General features: G+C 37.3%; 1 protein-coding gene across 1 annotated transcript; it reads left to right on the top strand.

Moving 5' to 3' along the window:
• Window positions 1-21,447: 21,447 nt before the first annotated feature.
• LOC110861250 (beta-1,3-galactosyltransferase 1) lies at window positions 21,448-24,145 on the top strand. Its single transcript, XM_022110353.2, has 3 exons — window positions 21,448-21,720; window positions 22,785-22,958; window positions 23,417-24,145. The coding sequence occupies exons 1-3, from the start codon at window positions 21,526-21,528 to the stop codon at window positions 24,086-24,088; spliced, it is 1,041 nt and encodes a 346-aa protein (XP_021966045.2). The 5' UTR covers window positions 21,448-21,525; the 3' UTR covers window positions 24,089-24,145.

Genomic DNA, 24,145 nt, shown 5'->3' with positions numbered 1-24,145 from the left:
ATACATAAATCCCCACCAAGATCTAGATATTTCTGCTTATGCATAATCCCTTTTAGTGCTGTAATACATATTTTGCCAAAATGTTTAGCGAATTATTCTCCCAAGAGTTTTCAAAAACGGAATTTTTTTTATGCATCACAAAATTCAATGGTAAATACATATTTGGATATTTACATACATTGCAAAAATGGATTAAGGAGTGTATATCAAGTTGAAATTATGAGACGTGAAACTTATTCTTGAGTAGCAATAATCTAAACCGGGATTTCGAAAGACAGACAAAAATTTGATTTTGATAAGATTTGCACCGTTTGTAGTGGTGATTTTTGTGACTGCAACGGTAACACCCTTTTAAAAATTTGAAATACGCGGAAATATTCAACCATCCCGAGAAAGTAACGAGGATAGGATTCATAAGTACGAAGCCGAGAGATCTCTCACAAACAGGGATTGAATTGGATTGGGGAGAAAGTTCAGAATTTGCAAAAGAGAAAGTAGAATTCGCCATTATTTTGCAGAGGTGCAAGAGAAAAATTAAAGTACTGCAATTTTAACCCAGTTTAAGAAAGTGGGAAAGTATGTCGAGTGGAGAAAGTGGTAAGGGAAAGTGAAAATCTGAAATCTACCCCTTCCCTTAAAATCTTACTGGTCCCGGTGCCATGCTTTCTCCTTAGTTTCATACATTCCCTGTTGCTGCTGCTTAGTTAGTTCTCATTCATCTCGGGATTCGTGCTCCTGAATTTTTAGCAGTATTTTTCACCAACTTAGCAAATACGAAGGTAAAAAAAAGGGAAGGGGATTCGATCAGAGTGTATTTTGTCAACTCTTTTTTCCACGACCGAGTTGTTCCAAATATCTAAATAGTCAAGTCAAGTCAAGTTAAGTCAAGTATTTATTGATATATGGCCGGTGGCCCTCATCAAATTCATGTACATATAATGGAATATTAAATAGAGTAGAGTAGAGTAGTCAGAGGAATAGTGGGAAAACCTAGCTATGGTGGAGAGTTAGGAAAACCACTATCACCTCTGGGAATGTGTCCCAGAGGTCCATTTGGCTCTGACTACATCACCCAGGCAGGACCAATGGATGGTAGAGATCATAGGCAGATTCCATTAGATAGTGGTGATATCCAAATGAGGACGGCGTCGCGAAGGCGGAAGCAAGACGAGTGAAGGTTGTTGGGCGGGGCATCCACGGACCACGAAATACCCTAACGCCCTTTCGGGCTCGGGCTACGTGTCCCTTACACGGTCATGCATTATGACCAGGGCCGAGCGACACTACCCACTTGCCCCTTCACTCCTCAAAGCACACCCGGGTCATGGGACCCCCGTAGCCCCGACTACGCTGCCCACCGCCATGCACGACCCCGTCCCCACTCTTCCACCACCACCCCCCACGGTCACTACCCCGACATACCAGACAATGACCTACCTGGGGGAGTCCTCCTGGCGTAGATCCTCCCGTGCACAGAGTCCGGCGAATCCGTCTTCGCCTGATGGCTCAGCTTGTCGTTGCTGGGACGGGTGTGGCAGGGGGTGTCACCAGGCACGCAGGTGGGGGGTGTGAGTGGACGAGGCTCACATGGCGATAAGGCCTTGGGACACACTTCACTTGCCCTGGCACACCCGCGACCCAGATGGAAGAGAGAGAATCCAGTTGCAGAGCGAGAGAGAGATACGTGGTGCACGGTTGGAAGCCAAAGAGGAACCCAAATATCTAAATAGACAATCAACTCACGTTGGAGAGGGTCTTACATACTTCCTTTTCCCCAACGGAAGCGTATTATGTATGTACATACTTACCTACTTACTTTCTTTCTTTCTTTCTTTCTTTCTTTCTTTCTTTCTTAACCAATTATGTATACCCGGGTAGAAATCGTTATGTCGAAATATGCATAACACGCTATTCCAACCTTGCACATTACATTGTGCATACCAATCTATGCATTGTTATGCATAAATATTATGGCGTTTAAAGTATGCATTTTACTTTGTGCACCTCTATGTCGAGCATTTATGTCGGTACCTATATGCGTGATTTAACATGCATAGTTTTGCCAGACAAATATGCATTTAAGTTTGTGGATATTCTTGTCTGCATAATTATGAATATAAACGCTAAAATAGACACCATCGCCTTAAGTAGCTCCACTAGTTGAGGAATGCTATTTGTCAGCACGGGTTTAATAATTAAGAACGTTTAAATTAATTTTAGGAAAACTCACATAATTTTATTCTAATTCAGAACAATTTAACAAACCTGTGACTACTGCAATATTTCTTGTTTTATCATATTGACATATGTATTTCGTATTTTCAACCAAATTAGCTAACACTATCTTCACTGACTGTCCAATTTGAAGAACTTTATATGAAGTCGTTGACAATTTATACTCAGTTACGCTTAAGCGTTTAACTAGGAGAACACCATCACCTTCATTAATACATACAATATGGAGAATTGCATATAAATTGGAACTAATTTTAACAATTGAGTTGATTTGTTTTTTAGTTTCCTTTTTACTGGTGTGAAACATCTTACCATTAATTACAACAGAGTTGTATGAAAATCCATCATTAGAATTGAATCCCATTTTTAATAACAGTTTCTTCTCATGATTGCTAAATATGTATAACTTTTTGGCACCGAGAAAAGTGCATACTTCAGTTTTAAATGATTTCTGATAATATTTCCGCCTTTCTGTCGTTGATAAATAATAGTTTTTTGCCATTAAATTTGTAAAAGAAACACTTGACAAAGCAAACATTCTCTGAGCAATAATTAATTTCTTTGCAATTTGTAGTCCGACCTCTGTCGTCCCAGAGAAGCTATTAGTTAAAACACCATTATAGTTTTCAAATTGGAACAACGAGTACGCCCAAAGGGGTCCCCAGTTCTTTACGCAATCAACCGAATGAGAGACTAGATGCACATTAAACGAACAGTATGAACTGTCATACAAATCTGGGAGAACTGCACAAAACTGCTTGATTAAATTATCTGACGTTTCTAAATCTGCTCGACTAATTACATCTTTGCAAAGAATAGTGGTAGCTGTAACGAAGTTCGAGAAATGTTTAAGATAAGGTTGGCTTAAGATTCCGTTTAGTAAAGGCACGGCTACTATCATCCAAATTTTCCACTCGTGAGCTTTCCAATATTTAATATCCTTAACTTCTCTCAAAATTCGTTGGCATTCTACTAGAAACTTGCACAAATTTATTCTACAATTGATTTCAACTTCTTGGTGCCCAACATAAAACGGGAAATTGTGATTTTTGCTATCCAACCATGCACACGTTAAAGTACGAACAACACCGAGCAAACAAGTATGCATGTAGTCGAACACAAATCCGTCGACAATGTTAAACTTTGGCAAGAGGATTAGTTTTGATGGGGCCTTAATTCCGAATACATTGGTTACGTTGTTACCATTGTGTAATAAATCCCGTAATTCGCGAAGATGTGATGTGAAATTTTCTTGAGCTCTTGATTGGTGAACCTTTTCAGTTGGGAATATCCATTTGTGCCTTCTTTCATCAATCCAGTACGTCTCCCCTTTAATCAGGCACCACGGGCAGCTGAATTCGCCATTATACTGATTTATACCTTGTAGTTGACATCTAGCTGGCGAGTCGGCCGCAACCATTGGAAAGTATACATTACTTTTAATCGATTTACCGTCAAAAGTCCAGCTAATACCGTGTGTAGCAAGGTCCTTTGACTGGTCCAAAAATGGTTGAAGAAAAACATCGAAATTCGGCTTCTTATCGCCGAACCATAGCCCAATTAATAATGTGTGCTTCCGGCGTAATTGGTAAGGTAACTCGTTAATGGACAGCAAGATTGGCCAAATAGAAAAACGGGACGAATTAAAGACGGAAATTCCATCCGAGTTAAAACAGCAAGTTATATCAAAATTGGCTAGACCCAGTTTCTTGTATGACGATCCATCCATAATGTCCCTGATCTGTGTTTCGTTTCTGTTTCCTCGTTCGATAAGACTTCTGTACAAAGCTTGTTTTATATCTGTATGCTGCAGGGTAGATTCAATTGTCTGCTTAACATCGAACGAAAGAAAATATTTTCCATCCTTGACAAATGGTTGAACGTTAAACTTGTCTCCACAAGTTTGGCAGGCTCCAGACATTAAAACGGCGCTACATTTCTCACAATAAAAAATTTTCTTTATGGCGCCGATATCCACCCCAAGTAATTTCTCAGCCAGATAAGGTGATGTTGGCATGCTGTCCCCCTTTGGTAAATGAAAATTAAGAAGAGTGAGCAAATCGGATAGAGCAGATTTTGATAACTGGTGGCGACTTGCAAATCCATACACCATGAGACAGCTTTCTACTGCAGAAATCTTCGCTCCATCAAATAACAAGGGAGAGTGCGTCGTTGTAGGAGTCTATACGCAAAAAAATATGACATGACAATTCTCAACTATTTATAATATCATATTTTAAACTAACAGAACGGGGAATTTCATCATCACTCAATTCCTCTTCGCTTGAGTCGATTGGCTGTTGAAATGCTTCCTGTTGATTAAATAGGTTGTCAAAAAATCATGATCATTTTTAAACCGTAATGATTCCATCATTATTACATTTCGATTAAGCTGCAAATCATCCACATCCTCTATTGACCTTGGGGATTGGCCCTCTTGAAGGGATGAAGGTACAGTTTTGTGTTGGCCGCACTGAATAATAAAGATAATTATTATTTTTAAATAGTTGTATATTATAAATAAAGTTTACCTTTTCCAAGATACGATGAGTTGTCCTACGGGGGAGTTTGAACCCCCCTTCTCCAGTAGGGGAACGAAAATAAGTTTTATAGCTTCTATTTTTTGACATTACTACTTATTTTACACATTTGATCTCAAATCCTGAATCTCTTTTAGCCCCTCAACTGAACCGCCTACACTGAAACAAGGAACTCGTGCCAAATATTAGTTTACCACTCATCTTTGTCGACCACAATAAATTCACAAAATATTGAAAATTTAATTGAAATGGAGTTCCTTCTTGTTGAGTGGGTAGAGGAGGCAAAGACCTACTCAGTTGTGTCAAAGGACAGACTGGTCGACGGTACACTACGTGCTTTATCAGAGGAATTGGTCGGAAAAGTAGCTGGGATCTTGTGGAGAGGAAAGAAGGTCTTCATGTGTAAAATTTTAGAAATAGGTAAACTTGCTCACACTGTTATCAAGACAATATTTAATGTATTTAAATGTACCCAACACTTAATTTGCGGTTTTAGGTGAAACTGAAGGAGAATTGACTAGAAAGGCTGATGAACTAGCATCAATTGCGGAAATGGATTCCAAAATTCAGAATGCACCAAAATCAGGTAATTAATATTGAATTAAAGGGAGTTTGTGAATTGGTTTTGGTGGAATTTGCAACTTAGTTTTTTGGTATATTTGTCTTCCAGTGAGCGGATCCTCCATCAAACAAAAATCAAAGGGCCGACCACGTAAAACGGCTGCCGCAGATACCGTTAGTGCTCTTGATGAAGTACTCGGTCAACTCGATCAAGTAGATGCTGATTTTCAGGATCAGGACGCGGATACTTCAGAAAATCAGCCAATTCTGAACACTGAACAACAAGGTCAAGGTGGTAAAGACTACGAAGGTACGATATACGATGATTTTACGATGATTTTATCACAGCATTAACCAATTTTATAAATGTTTAATATAGAAAAATACCGAGCTCTCAAACGTAAATACAAAGACCTGAAGAAGACGTACAAATCTTTACAACAGTTAACTAGCGCCGAGGCAGAGGTAAATAAACGCAACTTATACTCATTTGTTTCACCTTAATATTTCCCCAATTAATTAAGTTCCCTCAATCTCCAGATCGAAATTTATCCGGGCAGTGGTGTTACAATGAATGCAGGAGAATTAGCCTCAATTAAATTAGTGTCCAATGAACCCACTGTTACTGCTCGTAATTTGTTTCGTCGACTCTTTACCGTGGAGGAACTTTCGACGCATTCACTGTTTGGGAAAAAGTGTAACGCTAACAAGGATGCAGTTCCTCTTCCCCGAATTGATCAAGTGCGGTCAAATGCTGTAATCGGTAGGAAAAAATAAAATACGAACGACTAAGTTTTATTGCATATTTTTAAATACTTGCAATTGATTATAGGTTATATCTTCAACGAAGCTGGACTAGATGGACCTCCGCCTGCTGATTTAACTGCATCAGAGCAAAAAAGTTACTCAAAAAAGAAGAAATCCCTTCGAAGAGAAGTTATCAAATCTCTTTCAGAATTTCTCCGTGCGGAGGCTCGTAAAATTAGTCTTGATTTCTTTAGAATTAATTGTTGGCATATTTATTTTTGCAGAAGATTGATAATAAACAAGAAATAGCTTCGAATAAAATACGAAAAGACTTTTTTCAATATTTATGCATAACTAAACAGCATTCAACTGCATTGACATTTGTGCAGAACCGAATGTGTATAAAATGTGGGCATAGAGTAGTATGCATAAAGGAGTATGCATTCAAAAATTGTGCATGTCGGATTGTGCATAAAATTGGGCCAATTTGCGACATAAGTTTTATGCATAAGTCGGCATATACTTTATGCATAAATAAGTTGGATATTTTCACCAGGGATGTTTACAAGTTCTCAGAGTTTTGCGAAAACTAATTTGAAAACCTCATTAATGATAATGCAAACCACCAAGCTTGATGTTAGGCATCGCAAGATACGTCTGGCCATCACCGTTTAATAAGAAATTCGATGATTACAAAGGCAATTTCGCTGAAGCCCACCATCATATACCTGCATTGAAATGGGTTTACGTAGTCCAAATTTTTTATTACGTGTTTTAATATTTGTGTGATATGTACAATGGTCGGAAGTTGATACAAAGAGAACGATTCACCTAAAACATGTAATTAGATCCTAGATATTACATTGTTCGATCGATCTGTTAAAGCATTAAAGCATTCGGTTAAAGCATTTTTTAGTATTTCCATATCCAGCCGTAAGTTAGATATACATATTTGTGCACTTCTGAATTATATATGTAGCTTTGGGAATGTACCTCTGGGGAACCTCAAAACTTTCGCGATTCAGTTTGCTTAATTTACTGGTACATATATCGCTGAAGAATTATAAGCACACCATGCCACAAGTGCTAAGGAAGATCATACCCTATTTCATATTCTTATATGGAATCACAGTTCTTCCACGTTCGAGAACGTCAGATACCGATAACTTCCCTGAAACGGTTCAATTTCACAAATTACTAGAAAACATTCAAAATTGCCATGTAGTCATTGGACATGGAGGAGGTTTATCATCCAAGAGCCTGCAATCCACATATCCAATCGCAATTATCCTTTTGTATGTGCCGTCATTCGCCAAATTTAACTTCCTCATCTCAAACCCGTTTCAAATAAATGTTCTAAAAATGCGGCCTTTCACGTGTAAATTAATCCTGATTCACTATCCTAAGAAGGAGATTGGAAGAGACGAAATACTTAAAGAAGAACAAAAGTTGTCATATTGGATCTTTCTGTTCAAGACGTCACATTTCTATTTTCTCAAGGAATTTGGACACTATCAGGGTTACGGGATATACAGAGAATACATTTCTTTTCTGGCGTCCTTCTAAATCGTGTACACTGCCGTGCTGGTCAAAAATTGTAAGAAATACCACCTCGAATCTCACAGACAAAACGTGGTATTCGACTTCTTGATGCCGTGGAACCCGGAAAATTTTGCAGTACTGTTTCCAATTGATGGAGTGACCTACGACCTGTGTACACTGGCGGGGGGAAGATCTCCCCAGCCTTCCACAATGGTTTGTGGTATAATCTCGAAGCTACATATTCAGCACTTAGTTCAAACAACGCCACCACAGTCGTGGGAAGATAAACGGATGTTTTTTCGATATGAAAGATATCGCTTACCGCCGACGGTTAATCCGTTCGAACGATCTGCTGGTGTCTCGATATACAATTACTTGACTCAATTAGTGTTCCGAAAGGCAAATTCTAGCATGCAAATCCGAAATGGAGACGCAGAGTTTCTTCTAGCCTCAATTTCTGATTTAGAGGACCCATTCTTAAAGATTGAAAGCATGAATATTGTACCTACCAGTTTTAGTGGTTTTTAGTTTCTTACTTGCTATTCACCAAAGTCTTTCGATTTTATGTTTTACTTCAAGCCATTTCAACCCTCACTCTGGTTAACGATCGGGGTGGCATTGGTACTGATGGGTTGTATTACTTCATTATTTGTTAAGTATTACATAAGCGGGAAAAAAATCACGTTCTCCTGTTGGGTCTACCTTGCCGCAACCTGCTTCGAAGAAACATCTTCGGTGCCTTCTGTCGTTGCAAATAAGTACTACTTTCGGCTAACCCTTGGAGTTTGGGCATTGGTTTCTACTTTCCTCACGAATTGCTACAGCGGTCTTATGATAACGGATTTGAATTCCCCGCTGCCTGGCGCTATATTCGAAAGTTTCGAAGATCTTCAATGTTCTTACCATGGTGAACAGAAGTTGCCAACGCCAATCAACCGAGTCTGGATGGAAAAATACAAGGGCAATCATACCCAATTGCGGAAAACTAACTTTGAAATCCTTGACTGGTGGTTTGAAAGAGTTCAGAAAAATCGAAGCCATGCAAGAGAGAACCCATTACAAGCTTTGGAGTGTTTTCAGTTTCTCAGTCCTATCGAGATCGGAGATTTTGGAGTTCACCTAAGTTTTCTTGCATTATTGCTAACAGAGTACCGAAGGTTTAGGGATGAGGTTAAAACCTATTTTGGAACGTATCTGCTATCCCGTGAGTCTAGACTACTGCTGCAACTATTCAACCCCAAACATGGAATATTCCCCACCGGTATGAAACGCCATAAGGCGGTAAACCTTATCAAATATCAGCACCTTGTCGAGGCCGACGTGGTTAACTGTAGAAGCAAGACGGTCTTTGTTGCACGGTCCCCACTATTGGAAGAAGAGTACCGATACCTGTCGAAAACGTATTTCTGGTTGGACTTTCGTAAAGGGAAACATGTTTTGTATGCTATGCCGCAAGGTTATGCTTTCCAAAATGAGGGAAAGTCCAAAGTCCCACTATATTTTCGGTCAATCTTTGAAAGTGGGATATACAATCGACTTCTAATAGAGGATGCTGCCAACAGAGTAAGCTCGAGAAGGCGAGAAGATGAAAGTCTACCAGATCTTTCAATCGCACAAACTTTAAATGGCAGCCTTGCCACGTTGTTTGTTGTATATGGGGGTTTAATACTTCTGGGGGTGGTTGCGTTTGCGGTGGAATCACAACAACTGATACCCCATCTATATAGAATGGTGAGAATTGGGTTGATGAAAAAATCTCAAAGAGTTTGATTTATGTACATTTATATCATAATATATTTGTAAATGAATGACGTTAGCTCTTATTTATTTCTTACATCTTGGAAGAGGTGAAGCGATTATTCCAAAAATTTAGCTTGGTGAGTACTTGGCAACATTGAAGGTAAGTAGGGAGGTCACATTCACGTAACAGAGCCCGGACCTAGTTTGCATTAGATATTTTCTATTTTTTCAGAAAATATAATCAACGACCAGTCACTCCTTATAATTTAGAAAGAGGGTTTGAAAGATTTGATTATTGCCGTTGGATCGTGCTCGAGTTTTGCATGCAATTCATAAGTTAAAAACTGGAGAAGTGTATCTACATGTTTTTTTTTGTACCCTACTCGTTTTCGAAATTTGAAGTCCTTTTCTGAACATTTAATAGCTGATATCGTGTAATTAGTACTTAGGGAGAACTTATGCAAATATGGGGATTGCATAATTATAAATAAAAATTAATATTTTAATATTTATTGCAATCTGAATATGTATTTATTTTCAATGGTTTTTCCAAGAAATATTTTTATCCAATAATCTCACTAGGTATTTGGTAAATAGCGCATTTGGTTTCACCCTCAAACTTATTATTTATGTACATGCATATGTTTTACTGCACGTAGGTATCTAAATGTGGATTAACGTTAAGTTTATTCTTTTCCAAGTACATGCGTTGCAAAACAACCTTGCCAAACCCTTATTACTTTCCTATCTGAACGACCAATGTTGCTTAATTATTGTATGTAAGAATATTTATAATAGAATGAATTACAAAAGTGGACATTTCGATTTATGTAAGTAGTAGGGATTACAGTCGAATACATAAATTCTAAAGCCCTTTGGAGAAACAAATAGTGGTCAGAATTCAAGAATTACAAGCGGAACTTTTGAAGTATATTATTCACACATATCTACGAAAAATCCTCAATACACCAAATTGTAGTTTAAAATAATAACGTAATAACGTCCGCAAAATAAATTCCCAAACACAAAGTTCCAAATGTCTACTAAGATAAAGCTCGCTTTGTACTTCTTAATTTTATGCAGCAATTATAAATCATTAAAAGCCAATGGTAAAGATAAAAATACAGGCAATGGAATAACCGAAAGCTGGGCATCATTTATAAATACATTGAACCACTGCACAATCCAAATATTTTACAAACGCTTACCCCACGAACACTGGGACGTACCTTATAAACAACTTCAAATCTTAAATATCCCACTAAAGTTTAATTTTGTCATTGAATTATTAAACGATTCCGGCAACAGATATGTTACAACCAATAGTTTACTCCGGGATAGTCGTGGAATTATTCAAAATTTTCCATTCGCGGAAAATCGTTTTTCTCTGATCTACTCAAATTGTCATGTTGCCCTTCTTTTTGTGCCTGCCGTCAATCCACTGCAACAAATATGGGGAATGGTGGCCTTCGAAGAAGACCCAGATTATTTAGTAATGATTGACCTCTACCCTGGCTATGTACATCGGCAATTTAATCATTATTTCCTTACAAGTGCCGACTTCAGAGTGACGTCAATCATTTTGCACTGCAACATGACGTCAAATATCTTATCAATTGTGTGCCATACTTGCACTCGGCCGCAAAACATACCAGATCAGAATGATAGGAGCGTTATACTAAAAAAAATGTTTCCTCTTAAAGACTGGGATGTACCAGAATTCTACAAAAGATTGATGACCAATATGAATCGACATCCTGTTCAATTTATCACGTACCGAACATTTTGGAAAATACCATGCAGTTTAAGATATTGTGGGCTGAATACGCCTCGGACATCGTGTCCAGTTACCGAACTTATACTAAGATTAAACTTTACACCTAACGATTCATTTCAAAACGCCATAGGACATGTTCTTTCAAATCAGATGTACAGAGAGAGCGAATTGGAAGAACGATTTTACACTCCAGGCGTGCTCGTTAGAGATATCTGGGTCAAGTATGGGACTGAATATAAGAAATATAGGTACACAATATTTGCCCTGCCAGCTGAGCTAGATGGGACATCTTTATTAAAGATTTTTGATTTTTTATCTTGTTCCATACTAATATTTTTGGGAGGTTGTTCCAGTCTAATAATGAATAAAAGTAAGGAATTTGTATTCGCCCCGTGCATGTGGACTATCAGCATTTTCCTGCAACAAGGCACAAATATTCTTATCAAGAAAGAGGAGGTTAAGGTTATCAGATTCCGTATATTTCTAACTTATTGTATCATTCTAATTTGGCTATTTAATGCCTTCACTGTGGGAAGTATATTTAGTGGGGAATTCTTTTCCTTGTTTGCGTCAAACCGGATTCCACCATTGCCCAAAACCTTAAAGGAACTAGTCCAAGCAAGTGAGATTCCAATATTTTCCTTCTCATCGGCTATAAATAAAGACGTAACGGGACCTGGCAATCCCACAGACGTTAGCACAATTAAAGAATTCATAATACCTGGAATGCTTAAAAAACGGGCCAAGCGCTCACCCGAGTATGTCCAAATATTAAAAAACCTCATAGCAAAAGTAATGTGGTTAGGTAATTCCAATAGCTTTGGGTTTGCCTTAAGTCTATCATTAAATAAACCGTTACCATCTAACAAAATGCCAAGACCCACGATTTTTGCTGCGATTGACGGCGAATTAATACTGCAAAATATGGAAGCCTTCTTTGGTATGTTTAAAAAGTATTTTATAGTCCATAATGCCAAGGAGGAGGACTTAGACGCAGAGATTTTACCTTGGGTAACTGGAAGAACCCCGTTTGGCAAAATATTCGAAGAAAACATTGGTTTCTTGGCAGAAAGTGGGATTTTGCATTATTGGGGGAAGAACTTTCAAAAATTTAACTTTCTTAACGAAATTAAAGTGCTTCATGATTTTAGAGCGAGACTTGGCATCCCAGAGAAGAATCATACAGCCTATTTCCAGAAAGCGGTTATTACCGGAAAAGAAAGTAACTCTGTGGAACTTGCAAAGGAAGGTGAGCCCATTGGGGTGGGCAAACTGAGAATGCTATTTGTTCTCTATGGAATATGCCTTGGTATTTCTGCACTTGGTTTCTTAATAGAGAAGCATGTACATATATATACCTAAAATTGTATCCTATTTTTCGAAAACTATGTATCTATGATAAACACAAACATTTGAATAAATTGGACAAATTCAATTTTTGAGTACTTATTAACCATCATCTTTCCTCAGTGACCTCCGGGGGCGATGGCTTGACATAAGTTTCACGACTAATTGAGCCTTACCTGTAAGACGAGAAATTGATCGTAATTTTCTGATCACCTGAACCCGAATGAGGTCACTCATGTTAATTTATTCGCTTGTATATAATTGTACCTTCATGGGCCCGTAAGCGGCCTCAAAAGGATTGTAATAAATAAATTCATTCATTCATTCATTCATTCATTCAATATTCGGAATTTAAATTGTATTGCCTAAAGATAAACTAGTTACTTCCGGTTATGCGCCTTCAGTGCTTTAATTCTGATTTGAAACTTCAGATCGACACTTTTTTTAAATGGGTATAAAATTTTTTTACGCATTTTGCAAACTTTCAAATAAAAAGTGATTCAAAGAAAATCTGCTGCCGGCTTTAAAAGCCGGGATTTTTGGAAATGATAACTTCATTCGTCATGAGAAAGGATTGCGGAATACGATGAGATCATTTAAAATAGCCACCTATAGATATTTCGACCAATAATTAATGGTTTTCGACAAGTTCTTTAATCTCGCCTAACCTTCAGTAATTGGTAATTGGCAAGAAAATATTTTGTCTATTTAATTAATGGGTAATTAGTAATTAAACGGAGGTTGCTAATTAAAGCAATGAATTAGTTAATTATGTAAATGGAATATTTACCAATTAATTGAGAATTTTTAGTGATTTTATAATTAATCAGCCATTAGTATTATGTAGCTTCGGTAGTATTTACTAACTAAGGTAAACTGGCAATTGATAATTAGTTCAAATATGCAAGTTAATTCGATAATTAATTAGAAAGCCTGGAATCCAAGTAATTTGATTCCTCCTGAGGAAACTGTTAATCACTGGTGGGACAAATCTGATGCAAGCCACACCGATTTACTCATGAATTATCACAACTATTTATACAAATACTCATTATGTTTGTGCTCTTATAGGTACATATAAATACACACATATGTAAATTATTCTACAACTTAATAGGGTAACGCATAATTATAACCATTGTAATCATCATTAACTAATAAGGTTAACTAATTAACCCACATTTCATTAATGATGCTTCAGTTCAGTACAAAATATAGCCGAGGAGGATTCCTCTCTGGGAAAATCTACTAACAACGAGGAGGTGTAAGGTGTTATCGCCGATATCCACGGGACTAATTTTAAATTGTCCACGCTCAAAAATAAGCGGACCCGTATTTTTTCATTTTCCTGAATGGGCATGTTTACGCACGTGATGAAATAAATAAATACAATTTCAGCCAAAATCATGAGTTTTAAGCTGATTTCAAAAAATAATTATCATTAAAACCAAATTTAGAATTTGATATTTTCACGCTATTAGAAACCCAAAACGATAATTTTGTGAAAGTTAAAAACTTTTTAAAAATGAATTTTTATATTTTCAGGGATACAATTCTGAACAAATTGGGTTTATTTTTTGAGATCTGGTTAAAATTCGAAAAGTTACAGCATTTTTAAAAATCCTGATTTTGGCTGAATTTTTTTTGAAAAGTTTTCAATGAAAACGTTGCGGCCTGCAGGAAAACGAAAAAACGGGTCGGCTTATTTCTAGGCCTGAGCAATTTAAAACTAATCCGGTCTCGATCGGTGATAACCACCTTACACTTCTCCATTTTGAGAATAATTATTTAATAAGGAATTTATCCCAAGTAGAAATCTACTTGTCGAATTCTGCAGAAATCGACAAAAACTTTGTGCATATTTTTTTTGCATAATCCTGCAGAAAATTTGTGTCGCTATTATTCTACAGAACCATACATACGTACATATGTATGGTCATAATTCTGCATAGGTTCCTGCAGAAATCTCTATGCGTGAAGCTTTTCTGCAGATAATTTGGCCAATTTTGTGCAGAATATTGAGCCAATTTCTGATAGCACGAAATCTGTTAAAATTTTTACTCGGGATAACTCCTTAATTTTTCGACGACGTAAAATCCCACATGGATAAATAACCATGGGTACTATTCAGAAGCAAGTATCCGCCAAGGTCCTCCTCTTTCTAGCCGTCGCTACAATTGTAACACTGTTGCGAATGAATATCAACTTTCCCCAGACAAATTTTACTCGGAAATTGATCTCAAGAAATGATACTGACGAGCCTTTGTATGTTTTTTTTATATATTTCTAAACGTTTTATTCTCAATTTCGTTCTCCTGCGTACATATTTGGTCAGATTTTATCTAGTTTTTGAGTGTCAACTACATAAACTGCACTGTAAATAATTTTGCACAGTCATATACATACATACGTTACGAATTTTGGTAAAGATTTTTACAACAGTTTATAACTTTTTACTACATATTAGTAAGAAATTATTACCAACATGGTTAAGATTTATTACCAAATCTTTACCAAACGTAATGTGCGTTATTACCGTATCTGCAGAGTCATACACGTTACGAATTCGGTAATAAATCACAATAATTATTACCAAATTATTTACAGTGTGGGTGTTAAATTCTACACCCTCATTACTAAATATGTGACTATGTACATCTACAGGTATTGATCTGGTAATAAAATAATCATGTACAGTATTAAGTTTCATACTAAATTTTTACCATGCAGTGCCAATCTACTACCACATCAATACCTACCTGTGGAGTTACATACATATCAATTCCGCGTTTATTCATCTTTTTAAGACTGTGCATACCACTTTGGTATTGGCGTCGACCCTTAAATCGTTTGACACCTCGGCAGTATCCCCTGTAAGCATGTATGTACCTTCCACGTCGTAAACTTGATACAAAATACAACCCACAAAAATGAACAACATTAATCGAATTAACTAAAACCTTCTGACAATTCGATTATGTGAAGTATAACCGTCCAAATTGGCTGGAATTTTAAAATTATGTGGTCCATATCAATATAACCAAGGTTTCTTGAGGCAGTTGTTGTGATGGTTGGAATTAGTCAAAATTTTTGAGGTCAAAGTTCAAAAAATGGTAAATTTTTCCCTTTGCTAGGAATGGAAGTGCAGTTTGCACGTTACCTCTTTCCTCCGCTTGGTAAAAATCGCCCATTTTTTTCAACTTTAACTTCCAATATTTTGAGTAACTCTTACCGTCGCACAAACTGCCTCAAGAAACGTTACTTGTATTGACTTGGGTCAGATAATTTCAAAATTTCAACCAAATCCGATCGTTACACTTCACCCCATCGCATTGTAAGTATCTACATAACTCTCGTCATTAATTACAGATTGACACCAACAGCGCGTTGCAATTCAGGAAACTACAAGAAATTGAACTCCGTAACCGACCCATCCCATTACTTCACACTAAAAAATACGTCAGACCACCCAATAAGACGTCGTGCAATCCTACTCAAAACCACGAACGGCCTGGGAAACCAATTATTCCAGTACGCCTGCCATTACGCCCTCGCTCGGAAACACGACCTCCCCCTGTACGTCAGGATACCCCATAATCTAACCCATTTGGCCCCGCCCCATTTTCATTCCGTTAAGGACCGTTCCTTTGCCCTCCACACGCTCAACGTGCCCCTCTTCGCATGGAATACGATTGACGAGTCGGCCAACGTCGGCAACATTACGTACATTTCGGATTCCGACCTTCTCTCCGGGTCGTACAATGTATCATCATCCTTTAACCTCTTCAGTCTCAGGAAAGGAGATTATTGTCAGTCGCAACATTACTTTGCCGAATATCGGTCCGAACTTAAGGAGCTATTTGGATTTCGGCGGGATCATAGCTTTAGCCAGGCGGTGAGATCGTGGGAAAAGTTTATTCTCGAGAAAAACAGCGGCGAGACCGTGGCACTTCACATCCGCCGAGGCGACTTTGTCCGGATAAATGCAACAATTCCGATGTCCTTTTATGTCTCGGCGATTTCAAATATTTTGTGGAAACTTGGAAACGTTCCCGTTACATTTTTCGTTTTTTCGGACGACTTGAATTTTATTCGGAACCAATTTCTTCCCAGGGCGGGGCCCGTCTTGGAACATAACGAGATTTACGTTGTGTCCGATCCCAACCGTTTGTCCGGTTTGGATGAGTTTTATCTTTTAACGAAGTGTAAGAATTTTATAATTCCCAATAGTTCTTTCGCCTGGTGGGCGGCGTATTTGGCCAGATATGAGGGGAAATTTGTCTATGCGGCCAAATTAAGACCTGCCTTTGTGGATTGGTTATACCCCAAAGAGGAAAACGTAGAGAGACACATGTTTTATAGGTGGATGTACAATCACATTTATTACCCGAGTGGGTGGATCGCGATTAATCCACGGTGGGATGATGAATAACGAGTTGAGAATAAAATTTGTAATACTATTTAAGTTAAGGAATTAAATTAGTATATTAATTATTAATTATTAAGGTTATTTAAGGAAAGTTTAAGTGATTCGGTGTCAATGGTAAAAAATTCTTTAGCAAGATATAAAATTCCTTAGCAACATTAAACTCATTTCTTAGCAACGTCAAAACAATTCCTTCGCAACGTCGAATTCAATGGGGACCTCCATTTTGACCTCAGAGGTCATCCAAAGGTCATAGAGGATATTTATGTCAATCCAACAGGAAATTTGACGCTGATTTCAATTTTTGACCACAGAGGTCACGAACGGTCATATATGGGTTATCAACTGTTAAATTTGACACATCTGAGACACTAACGTCGAAAACAGGTCAGATGTGTAAATTTTATCTATCTATAGAAATCTAGAAAGTTCTATCTATACAAATCTGAATACAGAAGGTCGGCCGAGGTTGCTGGAACACTCTTGGTTTTTTATGTTTTGTGCTTGCTAAATTCAAACATTTGTAAGCGACATCATTGACTTTCTTAGCTCGCTATTGGTACCAGGTGGGATGGAAGCAATTTAATTGTTCTTGACAAATTTGTTGTTGGTCCGTTTTACAGTATGTTAATGGGTATTTTGCTTGAATTGATCCACGGTTTAATAAAACAAAACAACAAATACGGTCAGGCAAACTGGTGCCAGACAATTTAAAGGATTACGCAAAACGCGCCAAAATAGCAGAGTAATTTGAAGAAATAATTTTACAGTTTGGACTCAAAATTCTGCCAAAATTTTGACCATTCCATCTGCCCACTCTGTACCCTTGCTGCCAACTTTGATCAAAACTAAATATTATTACTTGGCAAGCTACTTCAACGGTGGCAACGGTGAAACAATTTTATTAACCAAATGAAATTTATTAAAAAATGGTTACTATTGACATGTTTTGTACTTATGAATTCGACACATTCGCAGTGGTCCCCGTTTGGGTACTGAGTTTTTTGCACGAATTTCTTTCCTTCTTCAGCACAACGGTTGGTGGTCTCAATTGCGATTTTTCTTCCGTTAACGCATCGATACGCCGTTTCCGCGGTAAATTTCGTAGGTTGGGTTAGCTCATGGCCACAGTACTCGAACCAGGTTTCGGTAGTGTTAACGTGGGGCGGACACATGCATTCCCCTACAGATTCTTTATCTCGAACTCTGTCCTGCGTCTTCAGGGCTTTAATCGTGTCTTCTGGATTTGCTGCAAGGATGCTTGCATGATGGTAAAAACGATGACGAAGGTTGAAAGGCTTATCATCCTGCCTAAGAGCCTGTGGTTTTGCAAAAGTAAATAGTATTATGAATAAATAGTATTATGATCATAAATATGCACTTCATGCTCTGTGCATGAAAATGTATAAAATATTTGGTAAAATTACCTGGTATTGTTCCTTTCGAAAATACCTATTTTACTGAATAGTTATGTTTCCACTTCTGTAGAGACGGATGGCAAAGTCAGAATAAGAAATAAGAATCGTGAAGTTCAATTGTGAACTTGATCATTAAATTTTTAATTGACGTGGAAGCCAATGTGTCTTTGTATTTACGACTTTCTTCCTTTCTTTCAGGGCCTTTTGGTTTATTGTAGTTATGATTTGTTGCGTCATTGTATATCTGATTATAAAAGAAGGCATTAGGAGAACAATGGGGCATCCACTTGTCGTGTCTACGGAAACAAACGAAGTTGCAATCGGGGATGTTGACTTCCCACAAGTTAAAGTCAGCCTAATACAGGCCAGAACTCTTGCTCGGAAATATTTTTGAAAGGCGTTAAACTATTAATTGTTGTCCAGGTGAATAACATGGGAAAGTCGGTGGTGTGGAAATTGAACAGTTCTGTTGCAGCGGGATCATTGTCAGTCCACTTTTGATAAAAATTACAATGTAGGACGTTTGACTGGCTTAAGCTATTGTCTAATATGTAAACGAAAAAGTACAATAGGAATTTCATTTTTGACTTTGGCCCTCTTTGGGTCAATCAGTATTAGACCCTTTCTACAAAACGTTAGAGAGTATATGTAGTTTGTATAACTGATGGTTCGTGACACTTGAATAAACTCTAGGAAACAGTAAACAGGACTATTTCTGTTTTAGCTGATAGACAAACTGCGCATGACTGAAATTATGGAATGTAGACGCTACGAGCAGATCAACCATGCGTATCGAAGACCAGAACTACTGAACTCTGATTCAGAGGTCAACGCCGACCAATTTGGCGGCGGCGGCGGCGCCAATTTTGGGGATTTTTCGGCGCGGCGCGGCGCGTCGCGGCGGCGCGGCGCGTCGCCTCAATGGTGAAGGGATAGGGAAATAGATTTATCGGCGGCGGCGGCGCGTAAAATTCTATCGGCGTATGGCGGCGCGGCGGCGTGAGATCGGCGGCGTTGACCTCTGCTCTGATTTACCAGTCTCAGCTTTTGCTTCCTTCAAACCCATTGTACATATATTTCACGTGGAGCTTAAAATGACTTCGGGTAGCTCTGACTATATAGGTTTTAATATGTGTCCTTTTGACACGATCTTGGCAACCTAATTACTTCTTGCAGCCTGTAAAAAGTTAAATTCTAGTTTTCATCGAATTATTAAGGCAAAAAGTCCTTTAAAGTAAGTAAATTTGATTAAAAATACAGAACAAGTTTGCTACGTTTTGTACTTTGAGCATTGGTAACTTTAGAGAATTGAACAGAGAACTGTAACACACATCACCTTGAAATAGTAAATATTGATTTCATTTTTCACATACGCGAAGTACTATAGATATTTCTAATGGACAGAAGATTTACTTAAATAAATTAACTTTTAAAGTTTTCCAATCCATTAGCCACTAACTTTATGTAAAAAGAAATCCTGTGGTGGACAAAACATAAATAGCAGGTGCGTGCCACAGAACTATACTATTATATCGCTACCCATCGCCGGGATCTGTATTGCAAGAAATGTTTGTCACTTGCTCGATTTTGTATTTATGTACTCCTACTGAAATTTAATTAATCGCATAAGGCTGACATATAATAATTAGATTTGTGTGGCAATTTTTGTCTTTATCATAGAATGTAGATCGAGGATCTGCCCATTTATAAGACGCGTTCGTTATTTTTATCTTGCATATGGGCGTAAATGTTGTCAAAAGTCTGCGTCGCTTCAGTCGAATACCAGTATTGTTGATACCGTTGGGCGTTAGATTTAATACTAAACTTTTAAGGGCAAATTATAAGTACAATCGTGGCTACTGCTATATGTAGGCGAAAACCACGTTTTACGAAAATTAGCCTCCAATTCAGGGTTGCAAGTGGTATATATCACCTAGTGAGATTTAATGAGATTTAATGATTTATATCAATCATCTCAGTTGGGGCTGAGTGAGAAATATGAGAAATAATGAGATAAACCTGTAGTTCATGACCCCGTCCGCTAGGTGGCGCGAGTGCATGACTCACAAATCTCACTATATCTCATATTTCTCATATCTCACTATTTCTCATTATATCTCAGTGAGATGAGATTTATGAAGGTGAGGTGAGATTTCTGCAACCCTGCTCCAATTCCTCCAGCTTTTCGAAACTTTATTTACTATTCTGCTCAGATACAATTATGCAAAATGGTAAGTTATTTATCATATTATTTTCCACTTTTTTCGAAAATTTATAAAATTAACTTAAATTAATTCAATAATCGCAATGCATTATTTAATTTTGACAGAGCTGTAAACTACTAATCCCCAGGATTCCTCACGTCCAGCGCTACCGGAAGTCGATTAAGACCCAAGAACTCATTTATCCTGTCAGTAAACCAGTTTCCCAGATGATCCTAAAGGAATGCAAAAAAATTACTACCGATTTTAGTATAATGATTAAGATTAATTAAAATTACGATTAAAAATTAAAGCAGTATATTTAGAAGGACACAAAGATTTATAAAGTCTCATAGGTTATAATTTTATGAATAAATACACTGGTAACAATAATTTTCTCAAAATTGTAATGTAGGTTATGTCTCAGAACGTCGAGTAAAATTATACGAGGTCAACTTACAAAGTTTACTCATTCATCACTATTCTAGGAATAGCTCTCATTTCTTCAATCCTGAATAGATTTTCTTCATATTTGGTACAAACTGATCTGAATGGATTGTGTTTTCATATTTGTCAAAAATTTTGAATGAAGTCTCACATAACCCCATAAGTGGGGTATCGTTAGAAGAGGTCTTGGCGGGAGGATTCAAAAAAAAATATTCAAGAATTTAAAAAGGTGCAGGGAACACTTCTGAATAGAACTAATGTAGAGAATTAAACTAATCAAGAAACACTTACTCGCAGTAATTGTTTCTTGATTACTTTAATTAGCCAACGGTGCATCCTTCGTTTATGAAAATTTAGCAGTTTGACTCTAAAGGAAATGGAAACTTAACGAAAGCAATTAGGGTAATGAGGCAATTAGTATTTATTTTTAGTCAACTAATTAAACATACTCGTTTCCCAACTTGTCTCACTTTACACACGAACGAGGACTTCTCCAATTCAATCGTGTTCTCTTCGGAAATAAGAAATAAAATTAATTATTATCATGCACAATAGAAAATTATTTATTGTTTTGACCATTACGTTTGTCTCGGTTTATCTCCTTTTTAAGGCATTTCCTGGAGACGGGGAAAATGAGGGTAGAACACAGGAAATCGTGAAAATTACAAATACCCTGGGTAAATCATGGATACTCCCAGATGAAGATACAATTATGATGGAACCTCTAAATTCGACCCGGGTATTTGTCCAAATTATTAAGGATATGACACTACTCAGTGTCCCCTATGCACTCGAACATTTACAGTAAGGACTTCCAACTTTGTGAAAAATTATTTTTTTGCTCTTTTTTCAAAACACTTTTTTCTCAATTCCGATGCGATTTTGTTCTTTGTTTACTGTTTTTGTCCAAAAATAAAATTATCGTAACCTTGATTTTATTTTTAAGCAAAAATATTGGAAAAAATTTCGAAATCGCATGCGAAATTGAGAAAAAAGCGATTTTTTACAAAGTTGGAACTCCTTATTAATTTTCTGAGACATGTCTGATCAATGAAAAATATGATGTTTAATTGAAAATTTAAGGCTACGAACCAGCACAAGGAATCGAATTATATTAATTTGTTGCGAAATGAGAACCAAAAATCGTGCGCAAGTACAAAATAGGATTTGCCATGGTTCTCACTGTAACATTTTCTTAATTCATTCATATGTATCTTTTGCAAGGGTTTGAAAAATTTTCAACCGGTTTGTCTATTGCAAAATTAATTAATTTCATAGATAACATTTAGATTTGTCGACCTAAAAAGGCTGAAAATTATCCACTCTAAATGTCCGACGAATCGATGGGTACATCGAAATCGATGGATGGGACGTAGAGAAGACCGAATTCTCTGCTACTGATTCGGCGGACATTTCGCGCTGCATTCGTGGAGAATTTTTAGCGATGTAAGCTCGAAAAATCGAAATTTTGTCTGGGTTTGAGTGAATTTCTTCAAAGGTGAAAAAATACACTTATATTTCCGATGTCGGAAATATTAATTTTTACACCATTGGCAACTCCAATTTTCTACCTTTGGATTTGTTATTCTTAAATATTTTGGAACCAATTCGGTTTCATGATTCTTCAGATTAATTGAAATTTCTAATACAAAATAATATTTTTCAAGGCTCAGACATGTCTCAGAAAATTTATGGAAAGGTTTGAGCAGACACTTTCAATAGGAAAAAGTCCTTATATGGATTTTTTATTGGTATATTTCTTAATTAAAATAAAATATTTACAATTTAATTTTACTATGTAAGGGTACGCCACCACCATACATGTTGGTAATGGTTATCACTTCACCTGCAAATCAGAAACGTAGATCTTTATTAAGAAATCAGTTCCAAACATGGGAAAACATGGCAAAAAATTGGAATATAACTATAAAGTTTTTATTTTTCCTTGGGGGCTCAAACGAGGATGAAACTTCAATGGTGGGTTTGATTGAACTCTTTCTGAATTTTGTTTATGAAGTAACTATTTAACAATGCGATGGTGTCAGGTGTAACCCTAGGATTTGGTTTAAATTTTGAAAATATGTGGTCCAAGTCAATACAACAAACTTTTCTTCACGCAGTTTGTGCGATGGGTGGAATTAGGCAAAATATTTAAGGTCAAACTTTAAAAATGGGCAATTTTCCAATTGATGTTAATGCGAGTGGAGTTTACTTCCTCTGCCTGATAAAAATTGTAATTTTTTTCAAAAGTTGGCCTTAAATACTTTGCCAAATTTCACCCATCGCACAAACTGCGTGAAGAAAAGTTTGTTGTATTGACTTGGACCACATATTTTCAAAATTTAAACCAAATCGGAGCGTTACACTTGACACCATCGTATCGTAAGTTGACCTTAATTCAATTTCTATTTAATTTTACATACAAATCTCCTCAGGACAAGTTATTTCAAGAAGGATCCCAACACCGAGACCTTGTCATCGACGATTTTCACGAAACTTATCTCAATCTAACCTTAAAATCTTGCCGCATGTTGAAATGGGTTAACCTCCGATATCCCTCCGTCCCCCTCCTGGCCAAGTTGGATGACGACGTTTACATCAATTGGGACCTAATTTTCGGCTTTCTCCGGAATAAAGATGCTCCCAATCTGATTGCGGGTTCCCCCTTTTCCTCCGCTTATCCAGTGGCGGACCCAACCTCAAAATTTTATACGCCACCGATCGTCTGGGAAACTGGGACGGGTTATCCCACGTATGCCTGCGGAGTTTTTTACATTTTGGGAAAAAGGGTTCGACAAGAGTTGTACAAGGGCGCCCTGTCAACCAGGCTTTTTCATATGGAGGACATGTTTCTGACGGGGATCGTCCGAGAGAGATTTCTTCCGGACGTGGGAATCCAGGAGATTAAAGAGTATATTAGCACCCTACATCTGGAGGGGAATCCATGGTCCATCTTGTACTCGGGGTGGGGTCCTTGCCAGTTCTATGAGGGTGTGGCAGTAGCTCATTCCTTGAGTGTGAAGCGACTCCAATGTTTTTTTAGGATTGGATATTTTTGTAAGAATGGTTTTGTCCATGCGGTTAAGATCCTTTGTCCAAAGGAATAAAGTGCTATGCACTGTTTATGTATCAGATTATGTATCGTCGTACTAATTCATAAAAGA

The sequence above is a fragment of the Folsomia candida genome, unplaced genomic scaffold (assembly GCF_002217175.1).
Source record: "Folsomia candida strain VU population unplaced genomic scaffold, ASM221717v1 Fcan01_Sc039, whole genome shotgun sequence".
NCBI classification, from domain to species: Eukaryota; Metazoa; Arthropoda; class Collembola; order Entomobryomorpha; family Isotomidae; genus Folsomia; species Folsomia candida.
This window is presented reverse-complemented; position numbering and strand designations above follow the sequence as displayed.

Excerpts from the sequence above, each read along its gene's own strand:
- LOC110861250 (XM_022110353.2), top strand. The coding sequence starts at position 21,526 with ATGCACAATAGAAAATTATTTATTGTTTTGACCATTACGTTTGTCTCG. Across the intron at positions 21,721-22,784 it reads AACCTCTAAATTCGACCCGG|GGTACGCCACCACCATACAT; the intron begins GTATTTGTCCAA and ends TTACTATGTAAG. Across the intron at positions 22,959-23,416 it reads ACGAGGATGAAACTTCAATG|GACAAGTTATTTCAAGAAGG; the intron begins GTGGGTTTGATT and ends AAATCTCCTCAG.